We start from the raw sequence: 25754 nt of genomic DNA on the forward strand, positions 1-25754 counted from the left end.
ACATCTTTATTTAAACCCTTCCAAAATTTTATCTGCAAGTTGATTTTCTACTCCATCAATGAGACGAAGTCAGACCCCTTTTCCCAGAAACAGTCCAAATGCACCTATGAACACTGCCAGCGCTATCGAAGAGGCTTGGTACCAGCATGACCTAACTGCAGAAAGACTGAGCTTATGGAGAAGAAAAATAAAACCATGGCTTTAATCATATTGATTTTATCCAAAAGCTCAAAGTGCTTCATACAACATTAATTAACTCTCCCAGCAATCCTGTGAGATCAGTAAGTATTATTGTAATTTTGCAGATGGCAAAAGAGATCAAAGTGAAGAGCACAGCATGTCCAGAGCCAAAGAGCAGCTGAGGAGCAAAGAGCAGGTCTCTCAATGCACAAGGCCAGTCTGACCAGGCGTGCTCTCGCTTGCTGGGAATTAAACTGATCACACTTCACGAGATGTGTATTATCAAATGCAAAATTGCAAATAACCAGTAGCATAAGGGCAAGGGGGTCTACAAGCACCACTGGCTGTATTGTAGAGCAGCTAGTGACATGATTATTTACAGAGTACCACTGCTTTACTTCACTGGTTATCGACATGATGGTGTAACATTTGGGCGAGGAGCAGAAGAAGAAAGCTTTATTCAGCTCACATTAAAAATAAAAATGCAAATATGCAAATGTTGCATTTTTGCAGTAAATACTACTCAAAGAAAGATTCCTGCAGGTAAATGTTATAACTGAAGATGTTCATCCTGGACATTAAGACTTACACATTGCATGTGGGGCTATCGACAACTGTGATTTGGCTGCAGATCTGAGTCCAGAAAATCTCACCCTCCAAATGTCCATGTTTCCATTTACTCCCATCCCTGCTGTGTGAGCCCCAGAAAATGCCTGAGGATCTGGCTGCTAAGGCTGGGACTTGTATTAATGGATTTTAAGCCTTTTGTTTTTAGATCTGAGGACAGATTCCCTGGTGTTTGCTGCTTACATTAACACAAATTTGGCATAATTTCTCTGAACCTAATTCACAATTCCTAATATGGTGGAATTTGGCCTTTGATTTTTCAAGCTGTCAAGGAAAGCCTTCTACCCCTCGGCTGTGTCACTAATCACATGGAGAACACCACAGTATGTTAATTACCACTTCTACTTGGGAAAGCCAGGCTTTACATGACACATGTGAGAGGAGGTGACAGGTAGGTCTGGGTCCTGATGGGTGACAAACACCTCAGCATCAGACACCTGGCCAGCATATGCTTAGACTGTAACAGTGTTAAAAAAATAGATTCAGTGACCTAAGTGGCTATTGAAGATCTGGAGACGAGAAGATGATTTTCGTTTCTCTGTAAGAACGCTGAGCCGTGGGTGTGGGTGCACAGCGTTGCCCGAATTTCCCTCTAACGGGCTTTTTTGCCCGTTATGGCCATGGACCCGCAGCCCCGCGCATAAAAGGCGAGGGTCTCCCCGCACAGGCGCCGCTGGGATTCGAACCCAGGATCTCCTGTTTACTAGACAGGCGCTTTAACCAACTAAGCCACGGCGCCGGGCGCTAGTTGTTGTTTCCACCAGGCCCTACTGCTGCGGCGCGGTGCACCCAGCTCCGGCCGCTATCCCGGTGTCCCTTCGGCAGCGCTGCCGAACCGCCCTCGCAGGCGGCAGGGCCCGGCGGCGGGCCCAGCTCCTGCCAAAGGTGAGCAGGGTGGAGCTGCCGCCGGGAGGAGCCGGGAAGGACCGGCCGCTGCGCTGCCCTGAGAGCCCCGCTGCGCGGCGCGGGGCGGGACCTCCCGTGTCAACGTGTTCAAGGCCAGGTTGGATGGGGCTTGGAGCAACCTGGTCTAGTGGAAGGTGTCCCTGCCCATGGCAGGGGCTTGGAACTGCATGAGCTGTAAGGTCCCTTCCAACCCAAACCAGTGTGTGAAATTACAGATGCTATTCTTCCAGTAAGTTCTACAGAAAGGCAGCCACACCGGCTTAGTCTAAAACAGCCTTACAGCTTTGTCATCAGGTAAGAACAGGGACCGAGGGCATTAGTCAAACTACAAGGGTACAAGAGCCAGAAAAATGCAGATAAAGCTCCAGCTTGTGAATTGTCCATAATGATCCCATTCTCGGCAAAACGTGTGCTGCAAAGAATGGGCCTGCTGCTGCAGAGGAGAGCGGTTCAGGGCTGAAGACAAGCTGCCTGGCATGGCACCCAAGCACCAAATAGGTGATGGTAATGGACAGAAAACAGCAGTAAGTAATAAATCTGACTGGTTTTATTAAAAGTGGAATGTAAGAATTCATTTTTCCTTGTTTTTCCTCGATTTAGGAAATAGAAACAGGATTCATTCAAAATGAAATTTCCAACCTATTCACATTACTAATGCAAAATGAACCAAGCCTCTCTAAAGCAACTGGGTTTTTCCCTGTTTCAGAGGGAAAAAATGGAGCTTTGATTTTTCCAGCTGAAATGGGTAAGGAAAGAAACAACAATTCCAATTTTAATATAACATACATTATTTGAGGACTAATCTTTTCTAACACACAAATTAGTTCAGTATTACTAACTACATTAAAGCCAAATTAATTCAGCTATAAAACATGCATATTTTATGTGATCTGTTTAAAAAAACCCAAACACAGAGCACAGACACAGCATTTTCTTCAAGTCTCTGTAACAATACAAGGAGTAAAGAGGGAAAGAATGCTGGAAAAGTTTACAATTTATCACCTAACACTTATTCAAAGCCACAAATCTGTACAAAACAGACTATTCCCTAGAAACATTTTTCATTTAACCTTGGATGCAAGTGTAATTGTTGCTACACAATTCACATAATTTAAACAAGGGAAAATAAAGATCTACCTACTTGGATTTGTTTCCACAGCTTAGCTGCATTCCAGACCATCACATGCCCCATTCCAACTATTTTCCCCACTTTAAGCTCCTTTTAAAAAGAAAGGTTCAAAAGGCTATTTTGAGGAATAAGGCTTCCAAACATTTTGAAACACTTAGTATTTTATTATTTGGCATTCTCATATATACTGAATAGATGTAGTCCTTTCGGGGTTACTCCGAAGAAAGGGTAGAAAAAATATCATGCTCCTTGTTGGAGGGAGCCTTGATTATACAGAATTCATTTGTGCTGCATCATGTCACACATGAATCACAACTTACTCTCAATGCCCAAAAGCTCCTTTACAAATATTTTGTAAGGGGTATGGCAACAAGTTAGGAAAAAGTTCATGGTTTTATTCATGGTTTTTCCCAAGAAAAACCTCTTCCTTATGTTAACTGACAGCATCAATTCTTTACTTGCCATGGTAAAGAAGAATGGTTTATCTAAAGAACGTAAGGAAATGTGTCAATAATTTACATAAACACCTTTTGTTCACTAAGATTGACCTTCAAGTGGTATAGTCATTTAAATTGTTTAAAATTCCCCAAAGTAAGTAATTTTATTCTCTAGTACCATGCACTATAACTAAGGTTTCTACTCCTGGGGATTTTATACTTTACCTGGTACATCCCAGCTGTTTAGTGGATTCGTGAAATCTATTTTATTATTCTTCATACAGACTACTACAGTAGAGCAAGTTTAGAGGAAAATCTTAGCTTTATACGTGTGTTACATAAAGATGTACAGACACTCCACTTACACTTAAATGCATCAACATCTCAAGACTCCTAGCTTAATTTAAAGATCAGGAGAAACAGAAGGTGGCAATGGCAAAATTTTTCTCAGTGGAGAAGACAGACGACAGAAGACACACTTGGATATCATTTCAGAGTCACTACGTTGCAGGCACAAGAAAGATCTTTCACATTCTTCACACTGGTGAAAATGTAATTTAAGAAGAATGGTATTCCAGTTAATCACCTATGACAGATGTGCATTATTTCACACATGAAGGTACAGCTCATTATACACATGTACATCTATATCTAGGCCTGATTTCTGAGGTGCACTAAGTCTGTATAGTTTGACACAGTGCTGCTCAAAATTTATTCCTGGGATGAATGTTTTGGAGGTTTTTTCCTGACTAAACCCTTATTTTTATGTGAACTCTGACTTTACTTCTTTCAACTAATAAACTACTATACTTTACTTTTTGGGTGGCTTGATAAGTATTCAGCTTTTAGCTGTCCTGTCTTGGTGATTAGCACTAGATGGTTTGGGGCTTTTTTTGTTTACTTTTTTACCTGATCATTCTCTGACTAAAGGAGATACGAGGAAAGAAAAATAACAAATGGAAAATTGTCAGATTACAATAATTTTAGATGAACTATTAAACCACTACAGTCAGTACAAACAAGTTTTTCTCCTGACTACACACATACTCATGAAGTTTAAGGCAATTCTATCAGAGTCAATTTCCTACTTGTGAAACTATTTACAAAAAATTTGAGACATATTTTTAATTGTTTGGTATGCTTTAAGTATTGCTAAAATGCACCCAAAAAAAAAAAAAAATTCCTGTACCAATTTTAACCATATCCTCAAATTTCTGTTAATTGATGCTTTTAGGAATGTATACATTTTCACTGCTGGCACATTAATAAAACTTATTTAAAAGCTTAAAAAGCTGCTACCTGCTTTTGAATACCTGCTACTGAACAAGAAAGTCTGATAAAAATATTATAGAAATAAGAAAAAAAAAGTGATTTTTCATGCACTTTCAGTTAATGCTTATTGACAAGGAGGAAAATGTACCCAAGCTCTTGCAAATCCACTACCAAACCCAATTGAGGAACTGTAATAAAAAGCATATTCCAATAGTATTAGGCTTGTTAATGTTCTCCTTTCCTAACACCTATATCTAATTAATATTTTAGAAGTTAGAATACATACAATCTTAGCTTTAAAAAGACACTCCTCAGAATTCCTATTAGCTGGTTTATGTCCAAGGCAGGTAATACTCATGTGCTCCTGTCCTAAGTGGCCAATTACACTGCAGAAGCACCACATGTAGAAAAGCAGAATATATTTATTTTTTAAAGTACACATATGTGGCTGTGTTTTCTAACATCAAAAATGCACCTCTATATAAAAATTGGTGTCCTTACCAAAATCAATTTTTAAAAAGGACTACATCCCACTCCCAAAAAAGGATTTGACAATTTTTGCAGGGAGAACAAACACAATCAATTTGTGTTTTCAGCCTAGAAATCTGACAGCTTTCCTTTAACATTCAAATTTTCTTTCTGAATAAAATACAAGGTGTAATTAAAAAACAAAGTGATAGAACCTGAGCAATTTTTGAGTCTCTTTCTTTTCTGATTTCTGTCACTGAAGGAACATCATCCATCTTCTCAACATTCCACAATCGCAAAGTAGAATCCTGAGAAAAAGATGCAATTATTTTGATAGTTTTGCATATTACCAAAAGAGAAATTTACATCATTTCCATAAGGAAGAAATCACATCTCATCAGATGAGCCCTCTCAAAATGAGAGCTAAACTCTTTCACATTTAAATACCATGTCTTTGGAAACTATCTTTAGCAATCTGAAACTGCCCGCACATTTTAAAATAACCAAAAGTAAATGTACTTACCAAATTCAAGTTTTCTGTAATTGCTTGAGAGAAATACTGATTATAACTTAGCACTTCTATGAGCAACTTGACCATTGTTAAATAACCCTGAAAAAGCTGAAACAAGGGATGAAATCTTCACATCCCTTTACAAGTTAGTTCTTGAAATCACATCAGCAATTAGCAAGTACCTTTGAGGCTGAAAGAATCCATTTCTTGTTTCTGCTGATAGCAACATCTGTCACCCAGTCCCAATGACCCTACAGTAAAGCAAAATGTAATTATAACACATAGAAAAAGAAAAAAAACCTTTTAATTTTTATTATAATAAAACCAACTATTTGTACCATAAATTCATTTTGAAATGCAGTGAGAAAATTCTTATCTAGACTGCCTGATGGCTCATCAAGAAAAAAATACTGCTATGAAGTTCATACATTCCTACAAATACCTGAAAACCTGTGGTTGTTATAATCTCTAGTAAGCAGACCCACAGTTGTAGCACTCAAAAGAATGACAGCTACACATCTATCATGGGTATAAGCTCCATTTAAGCATAGGTCCACTCTGGTTTTTAAACAGTTTAAGAAAGAATTGTGAAGAGAGAGTGGGCTTCTAACACTCAATACCTAAAAGCTCTTGAGGCTGTTTATCAGGTGATAATGGAGGCAGGAGCTGTGGGAACAGACAGCAGCTTCTCCCCATTTTAAGGGAAGGAAACCAGTTCCAAAAGTAGGCCAAATCAAGCAGCTGTATCAGATATCCTTGTTCACGTAACAGCAGCACAACTGATTTGAGGTTAACAGCACTGAGCCAGTGTAAGCACAGAAACAGGTTAAACTCTAAAACAAATTATTTACCAGCTAGGGAGGTTATTCAAACATGAATGGTATTAGCAGATAAAATTCCTAGAGTTTAGGAAGGCATGGTATCATTTTGATAGACAAATGCCACACCTGAAAAATACAATGTAAAATGAAAAACACAATGTAAAATGAAATGCTGAGTGCTTTTCCAGCACACAGCACTCAAACATGCGTACATAAAGTGTGGTTTTTATAGCAGAATCTTTAAAACATGTTTTTAAATTAAGAGCCCAGAATATGATTATACCAAGGCATGGATACTAAACTGCAATTCTGCATAGTTACAAAGATTCTAGCATTTACACAGATTCCTTCTTTTTTATGGGAAGCCGAGTTAGTTACAGTGATTGCTGTGAACTGGGAAATTTGCAGTACTTGTGTTGTATAAAGCACCGATGCTGGTGTACTGTTACTGCTCAGAAGGTTTAATCAGCACAGTTCCAATCCCAGAGGGTAGGTAAGCTTACATTTAAGACAACAAGCATAAGGCACAGGCTTATGAGCTCTCCTATACGAAGATGTTATTTTGAATGTGACAGCAGTTGAAAGCTATTTTTAAGCCTAAGGTTTAGAAGGAAAGTGGTCTTTTCTGAGATCTTCCAGGTAGATTTGTTCATGAGTGTTCTAACTACATCTTGAATAGCATATGCAGTAAGGGGGGGAGGGGGAAGTCCATTAAAATCATCTTTTCGTAAGAGAAGAAAGACCCAAGTTTGCAAAAATTTGAACTCTGACATTGCTTGACTTCTCTAAAACTAATATTTGCAAAATGCATGCACATAACTTTATGAATACTGTGAATCCTTTTCTTTGATCCACATGTCTGATTAGTGGATTGTTTCCACTAAAATAAGAAACGAATGAAAGGCATTGTAATACAATATGGTATGTTTGCAAAAAATAAAGTCACGATGGTACAAAGCAAACCTAATAAGAGTTGGATTTTTTTTCTAATTTATTTTATGCAGGTATTACTTTCTGCCTCAAATTTTGGCTAGTATTACCGTGGATATGGAAAAGAGAAGGCCTAGCTCTAAGGATAGATAAATACTGAATGGCTACCTCATTTACAGAATTGTGCATCCTAAAAACTCTAAGACGCTGGTCCATAACCCAACACTATAAGCAGTAACATAAACTATGTAACCTAGGGACTGAGCTAAGTTCAACATAGATATTTACATTTCTTCTGAATGCTTCCCTTTTAACGTACTGATTTCTGTGGACATAAGCAAGCATGTAAACATACATATATGCATGTACAGATATGCAAAAGTGTGGCATTTCAAAATGAATATATGCACTATCCAGGCTCTTGTTACTTGCTGGAAGAAAATCTCTCCTAAAACACAGGTACAAGTCCATTCAACATAATCCTTACATGAGCTTGTTCACAAAAAGAGAATTTTAATAGCTTGTTAGCAACTGACTTGACAAAGGTAATATCTTTGTAGCTAATTGTATATGAATGTACTGTTCTAGGAAATTAAATCACAAAAATCCAGGATATATTCCTGCCTGCATCTAAAAAGGACAGGCAAGGGTATTTGTCAGCTAATGAAATACACAACACTTTTAAAACAGCAATACATTTGACACCACCTCATCAAACTAGTGACCAAATAAGAGAGCTCAGTACCTTTAAGCTTAGCTTTTTATAGCCTGCATCTGTATCCCATATAGCTACAGCTTTGTCATATCCACCAGACACGACAAGGGATGCTGAAATGTAAAATCAGAATACTGTGTTTTATCTTTGCTTTGTCATGCAGACTAATAAAAGAGGCTCCTTCTAACACTGAGTCAGACTTTATAAAAAAATCTAAGTAATGAGCTTATTAGTCATGGCTTAACAAGGCAGCAAAAGTTCCTTTCAGCTATTCGTTGTTCTTAATTTTGTAAATATTAATACATAAATTTAGCAAGCACACAACAGAGTGGAAAAAACCAGACATGGAAATTTTGTTGATTTAGAAAATTAAGGAGATACCATGTTTAAAAGTTAAAATATAGAGAATACTTTCAAAATTGTTAAGTCAACTGTTAATAAAAAAGTAGAGGTCAGTGTGGAAAGCATGCTTTCAGATTCAGTAGTCACAGGTCTATCTGCATGTGTTCAAGACACAGGTACATTTTTCCCCACAGAGTTGCTATGTATTTATTTGAGTTGCCTGACACAGAAGGCACTGCTTGCGTATGACTGCAGATTAACCTGGTGCCACCAGTTAAGGAGTCACTTCACTGGAGTACCGTGAAGATGCAAAGTTGCAAAAGAAACAGCCAATTAGATCACGATCTACAGAAATTCGTATTAATCCATCCCAGAAGAGAAGCTGTTTTAGCATTCTGACTCATGCCCAGCCCACCCCCTAACAGCCTTGTCCTCAGCCAACTCCCCGGTTTCTATACTGAGCATGATTCTCTGTGGTATGGAATATCCCTCTGGCCAGTTCACGTCAGCTGTCCTGGCTGTGCTCCCTCACTGGCAGAGCGTAAGAAACTGAAAAGTCCTTGATTAGGGTAAGCACTACTGAGCAACATTGGTGTGTTATCAACATCATTCTCAGACTAAAGCCAAAACATAGCACTGCACCAGCTACTAGGAAGAAAATTAACTCTATCCCAGGCAAAACCAGGACACCTGGACATGATTTTCTCATAATCAAACATGTTATATTGGAAATTCAGGGAGGTTGTGGATGCTCCATCCCTGGCGCTGTTCAAGGCCAGGCTGGACAGAGGCTTGGACCACGTGGTTTAGAGTAAGGTGTCCCTGCGCATGGCAGGGGGGTTGGAACTAGATGATCTTAAGGTTCTTTCCAACCCTTACGATTCTATGATTCTAAATGATTAATTAATTACCTACATGATTACAGAGTGATCATTCATGGTGTATCTGAGATGTCCTATACATAGGTATCAACGTACATTGTGCACTAGTAGTAAGATAACTCACCATCTTGACTAAAAACACAGGAACTAACAGAACCCTCATGTCCTTCGTCCAAGGAAACAGGTTCATGACACTGAAATTCTCCTTTCTTTATATCCCATATTTTTAAGCTTTTGTCCCAGGATGCTGTACACAAATAATGACCATGAGAGGTAAAGCAGCAATCTGAGATAGCATTGCTGTGTCCCCTGAAAGACAGATGAAAACCACAGGAAGAGTGAGCTTTGGTGACCATTACAAATCTCTCAAAGAACCTCCTGCAACATCTTGCACCCTGACTCCATTGAGTAAACCACCTTAAGTGTATTCTGAATTTTAACCATATGAATGGTTATGTAAAGTCTCTAGGTCATTTTGCAGGATTGAAGCCCAGCTGTTAAGTGTTGAACAGAGTTTAACAAGAAATTGCTGAATTTCTTGTTAATTCAAGCAATTCAACATCTTACTAAACTATCAGGAAAAAAAAAAAAAGCCACCCATTTTTCATTCAGTAAATAGCATGCATTTATTTCTACATGTAAATTTCAATTCAAACATTCACAGGAAAAAGATTAAACAATTCTAGATTCGAGTCTAATTTTGGAAGCAGCAATACCCATCAGAAAAGAAACCTGGATGTTCCAGAACTGGGCGGGGACTCCAGTGCTTCCTGAAATCTACAGTGGAGAAAGATTATGAGCATCTCTTACAGGAAACAATGCTGTAGTCACTGCAATTTAAAAGAAACATTAAAATGTTCCAGATTGAATTTCCCATCCAAAGTAATTCCTAATCCCTCAAAGACAATTTTATCACAGTGTTCAAAGGCAGACTTTCTCTCTCTCTGGTTATTAAGAATTTTAAGATAAATTAGTTGAGTTTATTTAAAGCCATTGATATTTTTAACAGTTGATTTGACATCTCTATTGTTGCATACTTCCTTCTTAAAATGGTAACAATATCCTAAATTGACATAATGTCTTTACTGACTTCAGTGACAAATGTAAGAGTTAGGCAAGTGAAGGGTCAGGAGATCACACTGAGCAATGCTCCTGGCGCTGGGCATGACCTTCTCCAAAAGCATATAGGGAAAAATGATCTGGAAAAACAATCTCTGTTCTCAAGAGAGTGGTTGTAATTGGTTCACTGTGAAAATGAAAGTACAGAGTGCACTGGGGTCCTGAATCCTGTCCTATTTCATACTTCCATTAACAATGTAGATAATCAGATAAAGAGTACAGATACGAAATGAAGCCGAAGAGGATCTGCCATTATACAAGGGAGAAGGTTAAAATCCAAAAATTCAAAATTATCTTCACAAATTGAAGAAATTCTCAAGAAAATAAAAGGGTTATAACAATCTCTATAGGAAACAACGCTGTCATAACTACAGTGTGCAAGTCTTACAGTGTTTGATAAATAATCTGATATATAGGGTCCAATTTTGTCAAGTCTGTCATTCTGTAGTAACATACAAATAATAAAATGCACAGATAAGAGGTGGGAACAACGGACTACATCTTCAAAAAAGTACGTAACAAATACTGACTCTTTTTCACCATCATGGTGTCAAACAAAGAGTAAGTCTGATTCCAGAGTGTATGAACAGAGGCACCTCCACAGAGAAGCATGTAATGATTCATTTATATTTTTTTCCAGTTAGAGGGAATACATTATGGGGCCATATAATTGAAGAAAATGTGGGCCAGCTGGAAAGATCTCAGAGATCAACAAGAATCATCAGTAAAATAGGAAATAATAATTGTATGTTAAATGAATAAGGATGGTTTAATCTACCGAAAAGATTACTCCAGTAGCTGTAACAGACATTTGTGGACATACTGAACAGAAACATGCTAGCTTCAGCTGCAGCCGAAATAGTCCACCTTAGGAAAACCCTTTTAATGATTAACAGATTGTTTTGAAGTCTGTCAGGTCTTCACTGGAGCTCATGAGGAGCAGAGTAGATCATCCTATGGTTGCTCTGAAGTCCCTCAATTCCATGAGGGGCTAAGGTGATCTGGTTGCAGTGCAAAACCTAATTACCACAGAATATTCTGTAAGAACTCATGATTAATTTTCAATTCCCAACATCTTGATGTATTTTCTTCTTTTCATCTGTATTATTTTTGCTTCACTCTATAATGTTTTTAAAGGTTTCTCTAAGTAATATTTTATCTCCTCATTCCTCAATTATTATGCATTTTTCCTTATTAGTAGAAACCAGAATAAGAAGTTTATGGTACTGCAATATCATATTGCATATACTATCTTCTGCCTCTATATATAACCATGAACACAGAAGGTCTAAAAAAAAAAAAAAAAAACCACAAAACCACTAGAAATGCTTACAGTCATCAAAATACAATTTTTCAATTATCACAGCAGGAAGCTTGAGTGGACTATTTTATTCACAATTTCTATATATGTCATTTGCTTGTGTATTACTTTTATTTCAACAATTATTGTTCATTTTCTCTAGTATAAATTTTAGAATAAATCTCACTGATAATTGTGAAAGCTGCAAATCTTGCAATGGATAATGAACTGTAGTATTGTTTCTTACTCGTTAATTGTAATTGAGGTGGATCGTGTTATCATATCCCATAGCTTTATGGCCTTATCATATGATACTGAAGTCACTCTCTGGTTATCAGGATCAAAACAACATCTTGTGATTGTACTTTTGTGATGACCTATACAAAAAACATCAAGTGAAACTATTAGTTATTTTGAATAATTACATCTGGATCTCCAAACACAAACACTGTAATTTCAAAACTGCTGTTTCACTGGCCGGGACACCACCTCACCTACCTAGCAATGAAAGACAGGCCTCATAGTAGCTGCAAATAGGACAAAATACAAACCTGTATGTACCCAGGCATTCACATACACAAGTTAGTGTAAATTCACATGCTGCCCTGTAGTAACCTCTCTGCTCCATCCCTGGAAGCGTGGCCCCTAATGCCAATGATAATGCCAACAGACTCTCAGGGAGCACTTAGTCAGCTGATTATACTTTGAGAATGCAAATAACTCCATTAAAGTAATGTAAACAAAGTATGTCCTGATTGTGTCACCCAATAGAGGCGGTTCTACTAACGATATTACAATTCACTAGCTGCACTTTTTATTTTTAAATCCAGATGATTTTACCATCAGGCTCTGACTGACAGGAGCATGTTAACCATGTGCTAATTTAACATTTGTAAGACTGCTCATATATTCTGAAGCTGATTCTGCAGGAATGGCAAACTCCCTGACCTGCAGTCCTGAGTGGAAGCTTCATGGGACTGAAGCCTCACTAGCAAAATTATTGATCAAAAAGAATCACTGTTGGTCTCATTCTGGCCCATTATCTCCTTTTTATAAGCCTGTGCTGAAAAATACTGGGTTTAATATCTTACAGGGAGGTTTCTTTTGCCTTTCTCAAGTAAGGATATTTGAACTGAACTGAATAATTCATTTTCTCAATATTTTGTAATAAAAGAAGAAAATTCAAGAGTTGCGTGAACAAGACGTAAAAGTCTTAAGTCTTACCTCGGATGTGTGCCACTACTGTTGTACTTACTGAATCAAAAATATGTATGGCAATTTCTCTGTCAGAACTAGATACCACATATCTACCATCACAAGAAATATTACATGAAGTTACAATGCCATCATGTTCTGCTGTCCACTAAAGAGAAAATAAAAGGTTTTAGAAACATGTTTGAGGGTTAGAGAGAGTCTTACAGCAGACTTGATATAATCTAGAAGCAGCTTCAGAAAGAAGGCTTTTGATATTGCTTAATTTTGGTAAAAGCTGATAGATGTCTTTATATCCAATCTTTCTATTTTTGCATTAGCAATAACTTAAAATTAGACAAAGCCACTCTGTTCAAATCCCAAAATGTTAATTTAATCTTACATGTATCTTCTGAGACAGGTTATTATTATCATACCCTTATATAACTGAGACATGTTCATCAAGAGACTTACCCAAGATCAAGCAATTATCAGTACCAAAACTAGGACTAGAAATGAAGCCTGCCTACCCTAACTATATTGTATTGTGCTAATGGAGAATGTTTTCTTATTTATCAATAACAAAGCAATAAACCTGAATTTTACAGTTGTACCTTCTGCAAAATGCGTTCAAAAGGATACATACAAGTATTTTTCCTGTTTCCGTATCCCAAGCCTTGACAGTGTTATCATATGACGATGTTACCATTCTAAAAATGTTAATGAAAACAGCAAACAATGTTTTCACTTAAAAGAATGTTCTATTAAAAAATAACTGACAACTTTTAATTCTGACAATAATTTGACATCCCCACACCCACTAATTTAAAATAGGTTTTTAAAGGCCACAGCAAAAATTATTGCACAGCTTAGTTGAGATAGAAACTAATAATAAAAACGTCATGTGCGTAATTTTCAGTGCAAGAAGTCATCTCAATTTCATTTCATTTCATCCATTACAAGGTATTTAATTACTTCTAACATTAGAATAATTTTAAAGCCATTATGATGTCTTTGCTTTAATGAATGTGAAGTGTTCTTGTCAGTAGGGTTTTTTGGGATTTGCAGTGGTTTTGTTGCTGGGTAACTCTCTACCACAAACACTGCTTTGTGCACATACACAAAGCCACATTAAACAAAGCTAGTCAATAAAGTTTACTAAAACTGGCAGGTTTCCATTAAATGCGAGGTCAAAACTTTGTCTCTTGCACAGTTTCATTAGAGATTCCCAAATATCTACAGTAATACTGAAAGCCACGCAATGTGACAAATGTTTTCAGTACTGTTGTGGCTTTTTATTTTTAAAAAGTTCATCAACTGTCACTTTTATACATTTTGCCCAAGAAGCTTTATGCACTAACATTCTAAAAACTAAAAATACAATTATTAAAATGTTTATTTTCTCCATATATTCCTGCAACCCATACTTCCTGCATATTTCCCCATACTTCCTGCAAGCAACACAATCTCTGTTCCTAAGCAGAAGCATGTAATGCAAAAGACCATAAGCAGCTTATGAATCAGTGGCATTTTTGATTGGAGAGTGGTTTCCAGGGCTGCACGCAATGGTATTTTACTTGCTGTTTCACAATCGCAATAGGCAGCGTAGCATGTACACTATTCAGTAAACAAAAAACTAATTGGTCAACTCTAAAATCTAATAAAAATTGATTTAAACTATGACTTAATGATAAAATATGCCAGAAACAGAACCCCTGGAGGCACTGCATGACCTACTTAACCAAATGTTAATATATGCTGCAGTTGTTTTAATTATTATGGCCACAGATTGACACTGGATTAAGATGCATTTCTTCTTTAATTGACAAGACAGGCTTAATGGAAAGGCTATAGAATATTAATAAACAATACAGACAAAAGAAAATTTTTATGAAGATATAAATCTCACTGACAGATGAACCCCTCAACCTTGGCTAATTCAATGTTGTTCTTTTATAACAGTGATATGTATTTATATACTTTCAGAACATATGGCAAAAATAGACTTACAGCCCGTATAACTCAGAAACAGAATTAGACGAGTCCTTTACCCTAAAAGAGGCCATAATCTATCAGACTACCCTATCTATGCCTATCAGGCTATTCCAACATGCATTTCAGACAACAAAAAGATTCTTGTTTAATTCAGCAGACATCACAAGGAAAATGGAAAAGATTTAAGAGCTCCTGTACAAATTGTAGGTGAGAACAAGGTGAAATTCATTGTAGTTTATATGGATAAAGGAGTCTAGCAGTAAACAGAGTACGGACAGCATAAATGACAGTGCAAGGATGGAGAGAAGTAGGAGGAGTACATGGAGGAAGGGAGATGTAAGGTAAAATTGTAACAGACTGACTTATGGAGCACCAAATTCAGCAAACGAAGTTTGACTTTGATGTAATACAAGTTAGAAAATCATAGGAAGGATTGAAAAAGTAAATTACTTGTTCTAAATTTTGTACTAAATGTTTCCATATGCACTGAAATTGAACCTTGACATCATGAAAACCAGGTGGGTTTTGGTCTTTTTGATAAATTAAGACAGAAAATGGTCACCTTCTGTCATCAGGAGTCAAGTTGCACTCAGAAATTGGGGCAGCGTGTTGTTCTTCAAAAACGTGAATAGGAAAACCTTTCTCAACATCCTTGAAAAAATCCAGATTACTTTAATTAGGAAGTGCTTTGCTAGATTGTTAAAAAAATACAAAGCATCACAAAGTAAGGGAAAACAGAACTTGTGAAACCAGTAAAGTTAGTCTTACTTTAGTTACTCTTACAATCTCAGTCTCTCTATTCCTTCTTTTCAAGACTGACTGAAACAGAATTCTTCATCTAGCAGGCTTCTATTTATCTCCTGCCCATCACATTAGTTTCCACCAGAAATTTCTTGAAAATAGATCTCCTTAGACTCTCACATCCATATCCATACCTAAATCCTGGCGAGTGTTTCTTCATAAATTTAGATCATAAATGAAGATCATCAAGTCCAACCGTTAACCCAGCACTGCCAAGTCCACCACTAAACCATGTCCCTAACTGGCACACCTACACATCTTTTAAAAACCTCTAGGGATGGCGACTCCACCACTTCCCTGGGCAGCCTGTTCCAATGCCGGACAGTGAAGGAATTGTTACTAATATCCAATCTAAACCTCCCCATTATGAGGTCATTATTGTTTTCCATCATCTTCTACCTACTTAGTCTGTTACACAGAGCGTTTTAAGTGATTTCAGGAAGGGACTATCTTTTTGTCATACATGTATAATGCTCAAAACATAGTGCAGTCCTAACCCATGAGGAAAGCTTTGAAGTTCTTTAGTAATAGAACTAAAATTATGAATCAAGTTTTACAAATGGATCATGGTGCCTTACTGTAAACATCAAAACAAAACAAACCCAAACAAAAACACCAAACACACAAATCCCATCACAAGAGAACAGCTGCCATTCAGAGCAACTCACAGATCAAACAAAGTATCACAGGATCAGCCATCATACCTTCATCTAGGCAAATAATTTTCCATTTCCATGATTAATCCAATTAACTCAATTAGATTTTTGTTTGCGTAAGTACCAAGAGGTTTCAGAACCAGGAAGCAGGCACCCTTCAATGTCCATATGCTTTTTCATTTGTGCTCAATACAGGAATAAAATCTTGTACCTCTGACCACTAGTCTCCTTTTAACCATCAAATCTCAGATTTAGAGCTGCTTCCTTACAAGGACTCTCACTCAAAGGAGCTATCCCGCTCACTTGGCACCTCTTCATAACAGGCAAAACTGGAGTGAAAGTAAATTTATTTTGCACTTTTTCTACTTATTTTCTGAATGTGTGTCAGTGCTCTATAGACCTAATCACACACAACTGGAATCATTAGGAATGTCTCTAAGACTGAAGGGGGGAAAAAGAAAAGAAAAAAGATCAAAGTTACTGTATGCTCTTGTTCTACTTTTCCAAGTCAAAAAAGCCTTGCAGTCACAAGTACCCTTCCAGACTCACCTAGTCTTTGTCTGCTGTGCACCCTATTAATCTTTGTTTTCCAAAAGATGTGTGGACTATCAGTGAGATACTGTCAGCTCTCAAGAGGAACTTCACATGCTTTCTCAGTGCACTCAATCATTTGGTATCTACTCTTTCAAAGGAAAAGAAGAAAACCCTAAAGTGAAATTGTTAGGGCTGGACAAGCCCCCCGTGACCAAGTCCTCCATATTCTCTTGAATTCTGTTTCAGCTGTTCCTGCAGAAGAGGAAGTTAGGCTTGTCCAAACAAAATAATCTTCCCAAAATAAATGAACACAATCCTGCCTATATATTGCTGTCAGAAAATTCCCAATACTCAGGCAAATACTTTCGCATAGAATCTGAAAAATAAGCATTGCTCAAGAAGCATTGAGCAAGCCTTTCTTTGATAAAAATATAAAAATCAAACTTCCTACACAGATCAGCCCTTCCATACTTCAGGCAAGTGGCACATTATAGCCTTTCCAGCATAAAGTTCATGGACCTACCATGCTTAAAAAAAAATTATGGATTATCTTCTTATTTTGGGGTCTCGATTTCAGTTTACTTCCATGTAAGACAGCTGAACACCATTTCACTAAGCACAGAAAAACACAACTTCCAGTTCTGAGTTCAGACAAAGGAGGAAAGTTTGGAACTGTTGACAGTTATTAAACCATAAATGTCATGACTAACATGCTGAGATACTTATTTTTATTTCTCCTCTCTACAATATTTGCTTAGGGTCTCAACGTATGTAGAATCATAGAATCATAGAATCGTAAGGGTTGGAAAGGACCTTAAGATCATCTAGTTCCAAACCCCCTGCCATGGGCAGGGACACCTTGCCCTAAACCATGTGGCTCAAGGCTCTGTCCAACCTGGCCTTGAACACCGCCAGGGATGGAGCATCCACAACCTCCCTGGGCAACCCATTCCAGTGCTTCACCACCCTCACTGTAAAGAACTTCTTCCTTATATCTAATCTAAACTTCCCCTGTTTAAGTTTGAACCCATTACCCCTTGTCCTACCCCTACAGTCCCTAAGGAAGAGTCCTTCCCCAGCATCCTTGTAGACCCCCTTCAGATACTGGAAGGCTGCTATGAGGTCACCACGCAGCCTTCTCTTCTCCTTGAACAGCCCCAACTCTCTCAGCCTGTCTTCATACGGGAGGTGCTCCAGCCCTCTTATCATCCTTGTGGCCCTCCTCTGGACTCGCTCCAACAGCTCCATGTCCTTTTTATGTTGAGGACACCAGAACTGTACACAGTACTCCAAAGGAGGTTTCACGAGAGCAGAGTAGAGGGGCAGGATCACCTCCTTCGACCTGCTGGTCACGCTTCTTTTGATGCAGCCCAGGATACGGTTGGCTTTCTGGGCTGCAAGCACACACTGCCGGCTCATGTTAAGCTTCTCGTCAACCAACACCCCCAAGTCCTTTTCTGCAGGGCTGCTCTGAATCTCTTCTCTGCCCAGCCTGTAGCAGTGCCTGGGATTGCCCCGACCCAGGTGTAGGACCTTACACTTGGCTTGGTTAAACTTCATAAGGTTGGCATCGGCCCACCTCACAAGCGTGTCAAGGTCCCTCTGGATGGCATCCCTTCCCTCCAGCGTATCAACCATATTTACTTTGGAACTGATCATTAAAAGACAAAACTTTTTTCACTCTTGACTTCTTAATTTCTTAGATTGAGCCATCCACAGCCCTTGGATAACATCATGGGCCGGACAAATTGCCTGGACTTTCTACACTTTTGGAGTTCTTGGGCTTTTTCAGTATGTCTGAAAAAAAGGTTTAGACTATGGTAGAAATCTAGAATGGCATTGGTAAGAAGTCAGCGCTTTAGATGCTTTATAATCTTAGTTCATCTGTATTCATATATTAAGGTACTCTTATACTTCATTACCAATTCTTGAATCAAGTCATGACTGCTTAATATATGCCAGATTCAATGCCTGCAATCTATCTAGCATGGCTACATTGTCCTTTCCTTGCAGAGAATTCAAGGGCTTACATAACAATGTCTCCAAGCCTGCTTTTAGACTAAATTTAGATTCAACCAGCCAGAACCTGGACACTTCCCCAGTTCAGATCTCACTGTTGCCCTGCCCAGAGTGGCTGGCATTTTAGGGAAACCCCAGCTGATGACATGAAACTTGGAGGAACAAGAAAATAAAGGGTGTAAATCAAGATTTAGGGGCTCGGATCAGGGATGTTGCTGAGAGGCTGCCTGCTCTAGTAAGTCCTGCTGACTATTACCCCTGCTAGTGGTCCATGTGGGTGCTAGAGATATAGGTAGCAGTAGCCTGGAGAACATTAAGAAGGACTACAGAGCCTTGGGAGAGGTGGTTAGGGGCTCTGGGGCTCAGATATAGTTTTTTCATCAATTCTCCAGGACAAAGGGGAGGACCTTAAAAAAGCGAGGTGCGTTTGGCAGGTTAATAAATGGTTAGAATGGTGGTGCCATAGTCAGGGGTTTGGCTATTTAGAACATGGGGCTCCATTTGGGAGGCCAGATCTACTGGAGGCTGGTGGAGCTGGTCTGACAAAGAAGGGGAAGAGCTGTTTTGGTAGGAGGCTTGCCAGGCTGGTCAAGAAAGCTTTAAACTAGATGTGTTGGGGAAGGGGAGCATTAATCCATCCCAACACTCCTGGTCAGTTGCGAGCACCTGTAATAAGTGCTTGAAGCGATGTAGAGAGATTTCAGCTGCTCCAGTCATTGAGTCGGCTGCATTTGGAGCTCGGCTAAGGTGCCTCTATACAAACGCCCATAGTATGGGGAACAAACAAGAGGAATTAGAAATGTGTGCAAGGCTACGGGCATATGATGTCATTGGTATCACAGAAACATGGTGGGATGGCTCCTATGACTGGAGTGTCGGAATGGAAGGTTACAGGCTGTTTAGAAAAGACAGGCCAGGCAGACGGGGAGGGGGCGTTGCTATCTATGTCAGTGATAGGCTGGAAAGTATGGAACTCTGTCTGGGGACAGGTGATGAGGTAACAGAGTGTTTGTGGGTCAGGATCAAAGGGAAAACAGCAATGGGGGACATTACGGTGGGGATCTGTTACAGGCCGCCTGATCAAGAGGACTCTGTGGATGAAGCGCTCTACAAACAGATAGGAGCAGCCTCACGCTCGCAGGCCCTTGTCCTCATGGGGGACTTCAACCATCCTGACATCTGTCAGAGGGACGGTACGGCCCGGAACAAGCAATCGAGGAGGTTCCTCAATTGTGTGGAAGACAACTTCCTCTTTCAAGCAATAGAGGAGCTGACAAGGAGCGGTGCCATGCTTGACCTCATGCTCACCAACAGGGAGGGACTGGTTGGAAATGTGACACTCCAGGGCAGCCTTGGCTGTAGTGACCACCAGATGATTGAGTTTGAGATCCTCAGGGCAGTGAGAAGAGCATGCAGCAAGCTCACTGCCCTGGACTTCAAGAAAGCAGACTTTGGCCTCTTCAGGAACCTCCTTAGTAAGGTTTCATGGGATACAGTCCTAGAGGGCAGGGGGGCCCAAGACTGCTGGTCAATATTCAAGGATCACCTGCTACGTGCTCAAGAGTGTTGCATCCCGACTAGAAGAAAGTGCAGCAGGAGGGCCAGGAGACCTCCATGGATGGACAAGGAGCTGCTGAGGAAACTCAGAGGGAAAAAAGAAGCTTATAGAGGGTGGAAGCGAGGACAGGCGGCCTGGGAAGAATATAGGAGCATTGCCCGGGAAGCTAGGGACCAGGTTAGGAAAGCTAAGGCCCAGCTAGAATTAAGTTTGGCAAGGGATGTAAAAGATAACAGGAAAGGATTCTATAGATACATAGCAAATAAAAGACAGACCAGGGACAATGTGGACCCTCTCTGGAAGCTATCAAGAGAACTGGCTACCATGGATTTGGAGAAGGCTGAGGTTCTTAATGACTTCTTTGCCTCCATCTTCACCAGCAAATGCTCTGACCACACCACGAAAGTCTTGGAAAGCAAATGCAGGGACTGTGAAAATGAAGACCTTAGGCCCACTGTAGGAGAGGATCAGGTTCGAGACCATCTTAAGAACCTGAACGTGCACAAGTCCATGGGAGCTGATGAAATCCATCCACGGGTCCTGACGGAGCTGGCGAATGAAGTTGGTAAACCACTGTCCATCATTTTCGAAAAATCCTGGCAGTCAGGTGAAGTTCCCAATGACTGGAAGAAGGGTAATATAACCCCCATTTTCAAGAAGGGAAATATGGAAGACCCAGGGAACTACAGACCAGTCAGCCTCACCTCTGTGCCTGGCAAAATCTTGGAACAGTTTCTCCTGGAAAACATGCTAAGGCACATGAAAAACAACGAGGTGGTTGGTGACAGCCAACATGGCTTCACTAAGGGGAAACCCTGCCTGACCAATTTGGTGGCCTTCTATGATGGAGCCACGGAACTGATGGACAGGGGCAGAGCAGTTGATGTCATCTACCTGGACTTGTGCAAAGCGTTCAACACTGTCCCGCATGACGTCCTTGTCTCTAAATTGGAGAGACATCAATTTGATAGATGGACCACTCAGTGGATAAAGAACTGGCGCGATGGCCGCACGCAAAGAGTTGTGGTAAATGGCTCGATGTCCAGTTGGAAACCTGTAACGAGTGGTGTCCCTCAGGGATCAGTGTTGGGACCAGTCCTGTTCAACATCTTTGTTGGCGACATGGACAGTGGCATGGAGTGCACCCTCAGCAAGTTTGCCGACAACGCCAAGCTGTGTGGTTCGGTTGATACGCTGGAGGGAAGGGATGCCATCCAGAGGGACCCTGACACGCTTGTGAGGTGGGCCGATGCCAACCTTATGAAGTTTAACCAAGCCAAGTGCAAGGTCCTACACCTGGGTCGGGGCAATCCCAGGCACTGCTACAGGCTGGGCAGAGAAGAGATTCAGAGCAGCCCTGCAGAAAAGGACTTGGGGGTGTTGGTTGACGAGAAGCTTAACATGAGCCGGCAGTGTGCGCTTGCAGCCCAGAAAGCCAACCGTACCCTAGGCTGCATCAAAAGAAGCGTGACCAGCAGGTCAAAGGAGGTGATCCTGCCCCTCTACTCTGCTCTCGTGAAACCTCCTTTGGAGTACTGTGTACAGTTCTGGTGTCCTCAACATAAAAAGGACATGGAGCTGTTGGAGCGAGTCCAGAGGAGGGCCACAAGGATGATAAGAGGGCTGGAGCACCTCCCGTATGAAGACAGGCTGAGAGAGTTGGGGCTGTTCAGCCTGGAGAAGAGAAGGCTGCGTAGAGACCTTCCTTAGGGACTGTAGGGGTAGGACAAGGGGTAATGGGTTCAAACTTAAACAGGGGAAGTTTAGATTAGATATAAGGAAGAAGTTCTTTACAGTGAGGGTGGTGAAGCACTGGAATGGGTTGCCCAGGGAGGTTGTGGATGCTCCATCCCTGGCGGTGTTCAAGGCCAGGTTGGACAGAGCCTTGGACCACGCGGTTTAGGGCAAGGTGTCCCTGCCCATGGCAGGGGGTTTGGAACTAGATGATCTTAAGGTCCTTTCCAACCCTTACGATTCTATGATTCTAAGATTTAAATAAAAAACAAGCAACAAGTATTAAAACACTACAGCCATGCTGATAACAACTGTGTGATCTCTAAAGTCTACTTCTCCACAAACAGCCATATACATAACAAGTTGGAAAAAGGAACTTTAAGGACAAAAAGGGTAAGCTTTGCGTATCAACTTACAGTTTTCAAATATTAATAAACCAGAGCTCCAATTCAGTGTATGCCACATATGCTTAACAAGAGTCACCTTTTAAAGACTGTGTTCAAAGTATAAGATAGGAGTTTTAGTATTTGTCTGTGACTGCAAACACATTTACAGCTGCTATTTTTAAACTTAAGTATCTTCAGACTTAAGTATCTTCAGCTCCTTGATGATTCAGTAAATCTTCGTGCCTGTGTAACATTCCTTGTTTGATTTCAGCTTTTTTTAATTTGTTATTGCATTCATAACATACCCAGAGCTTCACTGTTTTATCATAAGAGCATGACAGTATTTTTGTGTCTCCAAAGCAAAAGTGACAGGAGCTCACAGCGTCACTGTGTCCTCTCAGAATATTGAACTGGATCTGTAAAAGGATGGAGAAAATAAAAATATTTTCCCTTGAAATAATTTTTGACAGCTTAGATCATGAGGGAGAGCACAAACGCAAGATCTGGAGAAGAACATTTCAAGTTCCATTTGTCTGGGAAGGGTTCACATCCTCTCCTGGGTACTGGGTGCGAATTTACCAAACCTGGTTGAGGAAGCAAAGTTGATGGATGTGGACTTAGGTTTTATTTTTCTGGAAAGAGGTTTGGTTTGGTTTCCCAATTCTTCTTCCTTTTGTGAAAAGTAGTATTTATCTTTAAACCTCCTGAAGCCTCTCTTGAGCCTTTCAAACACTTGTTTCCTTGACTCTGACCCATGAGAGTAGCGCATCAAGCTCTTAGGCTTAGGGCAGCACATCTTAGCTTTTAGACCACATTTCAGCCAACACCATTACAAATTTTGAAAAGGCTTTTCTTCAGACATTTGAGATTTTGCTTATGACTGTCCAGCACGCATTTGTGTGTACAGAACTAACAAAAATACAGCTGCCATGAGCGTTAACCACACGAAGCTACAGGTTTCCAACCCTCAGCTCCCAGCAGGCAGCCCTCCCTCCCCTCCCCGTGTACCGGCGCTGTCAGCTCATGGTTGTCCCAGCGACCCTCTGTCGGGGAAGGCTCCAGCAGCGGCCTCAGGGCCAAAGGGTTCCCGCAGCTGCTGCCGGCCGCCATGGCGCCCCGCGCGCTCCCTCAGGCGGCGGCGGCGGCGGCAGCGGGAGGGCGGCCCGGGGGGCCGGGCCCGGACTCTCCCCTCGGACACAGGTCCTATCCCAGCGCGGGTGCGGTGCTGCTCCCGCCGGAACGCCTCTGGAGCAATAACAAGGACAAAATCAAGCACCAAGCGCCCCATGCATATGTCGTGTTTATTTTTTTTTTTTCCTGCAACGGACGCAGCCTCAAGGTTCAATTTCTTATTTCACCTTCCATAACTCAAGTTTTTGTGTTGCTTTTACATTTACAAATCCCACAAGCTGTGTGTCAACATGAGATAACTCTATTAGTTCACCCTCCTCAAGAGCTGTGGATACTGAAAGTAAATTCAATCAGGCCCCAGAGAACTGCCATCAAGGACAGTGTATTTCACTTAAGGCTTTTGTTCACAGTTTCAAGCAAGAGTATTGTTTTGGTTTCCGTGCGCACCTGGAAGAAGTTCTGTGGGTATATTTTAGCAACCTCAGCATTTAAAATACAGTGCAGTATTATTTCATAGTTTACATTAAAATAATTCTACAACATGACAATTGCTTTTTAAATGTGCTGCATGAACAAACAATAGTATAAATGTTTTCATTGTAACTACATAAAATAAGGCAGATTATAGCACTGATCAGTTAGTACATTAGCCTTAATAATCTGTGTCAAAATGACAGTTCATTGTTTTAGATCTGTTATGGTAAATGCTGTATACATTTTGAGGATGTAAAAATAACTCTCTAAGTACAGCCACTGCAAAACTGCAATGTGAAATTCTGCATTAGACTCATTAAAAATATTTGCACCCAATATAAAATTTATATGGCTTTAGTAATCAACTTGCTAACGTAACTCAGGCTGAAACTTATTCTCCAGCATTTTAGAGGTCCTAGGCAGTGACCTAACATACGTAAACTATTTGTAATACTTAAATTCATTAAAATATATTGCTTCATGTTAATTAAAACAGAACTTGCAGCATTTCAGATTATGCTGCCCAGGAAGGGGTCTTTTCAACGTTCCATAATCCATGTATTTTAAACATATGAAGCACCACAAATTTAACATATGCATATTTGCTTTCAAACAAATTCAATATGAATACAGTGTCTACTGTGCTTCAAAGTGTACAACTGATCTACCATCATGGAGGAGATCAAAAATTTGAGATCAAGTCACACAGCACCGAAGAAAGCAAGCCCCCTCTTCAATACTGGAGTTGTTTTAATCTAAAAGGGAGAAAGAAAAAGAAAGAGGTCAGGCTGACCAGTAAAATTCAACATTAAAAACATTTAATTACTTGAGGAGTTTCTTAAGCCTTAGTTTGAGAGATACGACTTATGCAAGATAAAAACATTTTCTCAGTGAAGACACACATGCAAATGCAAAGACTTCCAAAATAACTGCTTGTACGAAGAAGTCTGGTTTGTGCAAAATGCATAAAACCATATTTTAGCTATTTAGAAACCAAAGGAGAAGTAGCTTGGTTGCTTGGGGTTCTTTTAACTGAAGCTCAGTTCCAAAGGAACGGAAGGCAGAGTCTTTTCAAATGCTATCCTTTCCACTGGCATATGTCCGTTCCACTGATCATCTAGACCCAGATCATTCTGTCTTTAGGCTGGCTGCATCTGGTATTTCAAAAATACCTTGAGACTTCTCCTTCAGCTAATAGCAGACACCAAACAAAAGCCAGCACAGTGAATGTTCCACATGGGATGCACTTAAAGTTGACTATGATCTGAACTAAAGACAAGTTGCTTTTGTTTGTACTTTATTTCAAGTGTGCGAGCAAAATGAAATGTGAATCATTCTTTTTACGATTTTCACATTTCTGTTGGTACTATGTTCAAGTTTCTAGTTTATAAAAATGCAACAGCAGTCTACATTTAGCAGACACGTACAGGACTCAAAGCACTGTTCTGCCTTCTTCACTGCTCTTCGCTCAAGCACGGAACTGTCTTAATCAGTGCCACACAAAAGATCTATTTGAATCAGATCTTTTGCTAATTATCAACAAACCAAAGCAGACCCAAAACATTATGAACCAGACAGTGTTGCTTCTAATGTTTCCAAGTAAAGAGATGTAGACAAAGCAATGGAAATATGAATAA

General features: G+C 39.9%; 2 protein-coding genes and 1 non-coding gene across 4 annotated transcripts in view; all 3 read right to left on the reverse strand.

The window, feature by feature from the left end:
• Nucleotides 1–1472: 1472 nt before the first annotated feature.
• Nucleotides 1473–1546, reverse strand: TRNAT-AGU. The gene has a single exon. It is a non-coding gene; the product is annotated as a tRNA-Thr (tRNA).
• A 1900-nt stretch (nucleotides 1547–3446) lies between these two features.
• On the reverse strand, nucleotides 3447–24830 carry WDR88 (WD repeat domain 88). The gene is made up of 11 exons (XM_030512545.1): nucleotides 24786–24830; nucleotides 22728–22928; nucleotides 15387–15475; nucleotides 13476–13539; nucleotides 12863–13001; nucleotides 11886–12015; nucleotides 9344–9528; nucleotides 8027–8109; nucleotides 5713–5781; nucleotides 5235–5327; nucleotides 3447–3820 (listed from the first exon to the last, which is right to left on the reverse strand). The coding sequence occupies exons 1-11, from the start codon at nucleotides 24789–24791 to the stop codon at nucleotides 3683–3685; spliced, it is 1197 nt and encodes a 398-aa protein (XP_030368405.1). The 5' UTR covers nucleotides 24792–24830; the 3' UTR covers nucleotides 3447–3682.
• The window catches only part of GPATCH1 (G-patch domain containing 1), a 28287-nt gene continuing 15466 nt past the window's right edge, over nucleotides 12934–25754 (reverse strand). The window contains exons 20-22 of one of the 2 annotated variants that reach the window (XR_003995120.1): nucleotides 24786–24872; nucleotides 15387–15475; nucleotides 12934–13001 (exon numbers count right to left, since the gene is read on the reverse strand). Coding sequence is in view for 1 of the 2 variants with exons in the window: in XM_030512620.1 (XP_030368480.1) it covers nucleotides 24851–24872 (22 nt within the window). In the remaining variant the exon portion in view is untranslated. Of the gene's footprint in view, nucleotides 13002–15386; nucleotides 15476–23780; nucleotides 24873–25754 lie in introns of those variants that run through there. The other variant, XM_030512620.1, reaches the window with a different exon arrangement.

Source organism: Strigops habroptila, chromosome Z (assembly GCF_004027225.2).
Source record: "Strigops habroptila isolate Jane chromosome Z, bStrHab1.2.pri, whole genome shotgun sequence".
NCBI classification, from domain to species: Eukaryota; Metazoa; Chordata; class Aves; order Psittaciformes; family Psittacidae; genus Strigops; species Strigops habroptila.

Excerpts from the sequence above, each read along its gene's own strand:
- WDR88 (XM_030512545.1), bottom strand. Across the intron at positions 13,540-15,386 it reads TTGACTCCTGATGACAGAAG|AATGGTAACATCGTCATATG; the intron begins GTGACCATTTTC and ends TAACATTTTTAG. Across the intron at positions 5,328-5,712 it reads GGATTCTTTCAGCCTCAAAG|GATTCTACTTTGCGATTGTG; the intron begins GTACTTGCTAAT and ends TCTTTTTCTCAG.